Consider the following 952-nt stretch of genomic DNA (forward strand, 5'->3'; position numbering starts at 1 on the left):
GACACTCCAGATCAACTCTTCGATTACATCAACAAGACATGAGCGCCAGGCGATTCTTTGTGGGCGGCAACTGGAAGGCGGTATGATGCTAGTGTTCCATTCTTTCAATTTCTGCGGGATCTGGTTTAATCGCTTAATCCATCAGAATGGAGGCCAGAGCTTCGTCCGCTCCCTCGTAGCGGACCTCAACGCAGGAAATGTCCCTGAGGACGTTGGTATGCCACACCAGACATATGATCCAGTGCTGCGCCATGCTGACTAGGCCGAGCAGAGGTGGTGATTTCCCCGCCCTCGCTCTACCTGGCCCAGGTGCAGGAGCAGGTGCGCAAGGAGATCGCTGTGTCCGCACAGAACTGCTACCACCAGGACGGTGCCTTCACGGGCGAAGTCACGTACTGAGACCTCTGCTCTGCTCTGGTTTCCTCCATGGTAGACTCACACGCACACGGTCGATGTGCAGCGCTTCGATGGTGAAGGACCTTGGTCTCCCGTGGGTCATCCTGGGCCACTCCGAGAGGAGGAGCATCTTCAAGGAGAGCGATGAGGTACGGCTGGCCTCGGCGATGAGATGTTGTCCCGCATCAGGTCGGCTGACGAAAAATATCGCACGGATGCAGCTGATTGGCACCAAGGTCGCCAAGTGCCTGGGTGTGGGCCTGAAGGTGATCGCCTGTGTGGGCGAGCAACTTTCGGAGCGTGAGGAGGGCAAGACCACCGAGGTCGTCTTCTCTCAGCTCAAGGCCATTGCGGGTACCGCTCCAACCTGCACCTCGCCGGTTCATCAATCCTACTAATTTACATTCTCTGTCAATGACAGCCAACGTGACTGACCCCAAGGGCTGGGAGAACGTCGTTATCGGTATGTTTGCTTGTCCACGCTGTTTGCTTTGTTTTGTTCATTCACCTGACGGCTCGATCTACCCCAGCGTACGAGCCAGTGTGGGCTATCGGC

The 952-nt window shown here is 56.5% G+C and overlaps 1 protein-coding gene across 1 annotated transcript in view; it reads left to right on the forward strand.

Annotated features, from left to right (window-relative positions):
- Positions 1–38: 38 nt before the first annotated feature.
- ACA1_191150 (triosephosphate isomerase) overlaps positions 39–952 on the forward strand; it is a gene marked incomplete at both ends in the record, with an annotated part of 1,352 nt that continues 438 nt past the window's right edge. The window contains 7 exon segments of the mRNA XM_004333312.1: positions 39–80; positions 146–215; positions 272–309; positions 322–392; positions 461–545; positions 618–750; positions 818–859. Coding sequence (XP_004333360.1) covers positions 39–80; positions 146–215; positions 272–309; positions 322–392; positions 461–545; positions 618–750; positions 818–859 — 481 coding nt within the window.

Source organism: Acanthamoeba castellanii (assembly GCF_000313135.1).
Source record: "Acanthamoeba castellanii str. Neff unplaced genomic scaffold scf7180000084748, whole genome shotgun sequence".
In the NCBI taxonomy this organism is placed as follows: Eukaryota; Discosea; order Longamoebia; family Acanthamoebidae; genus Acanthamoeba; species Acanthamoeba castellanii.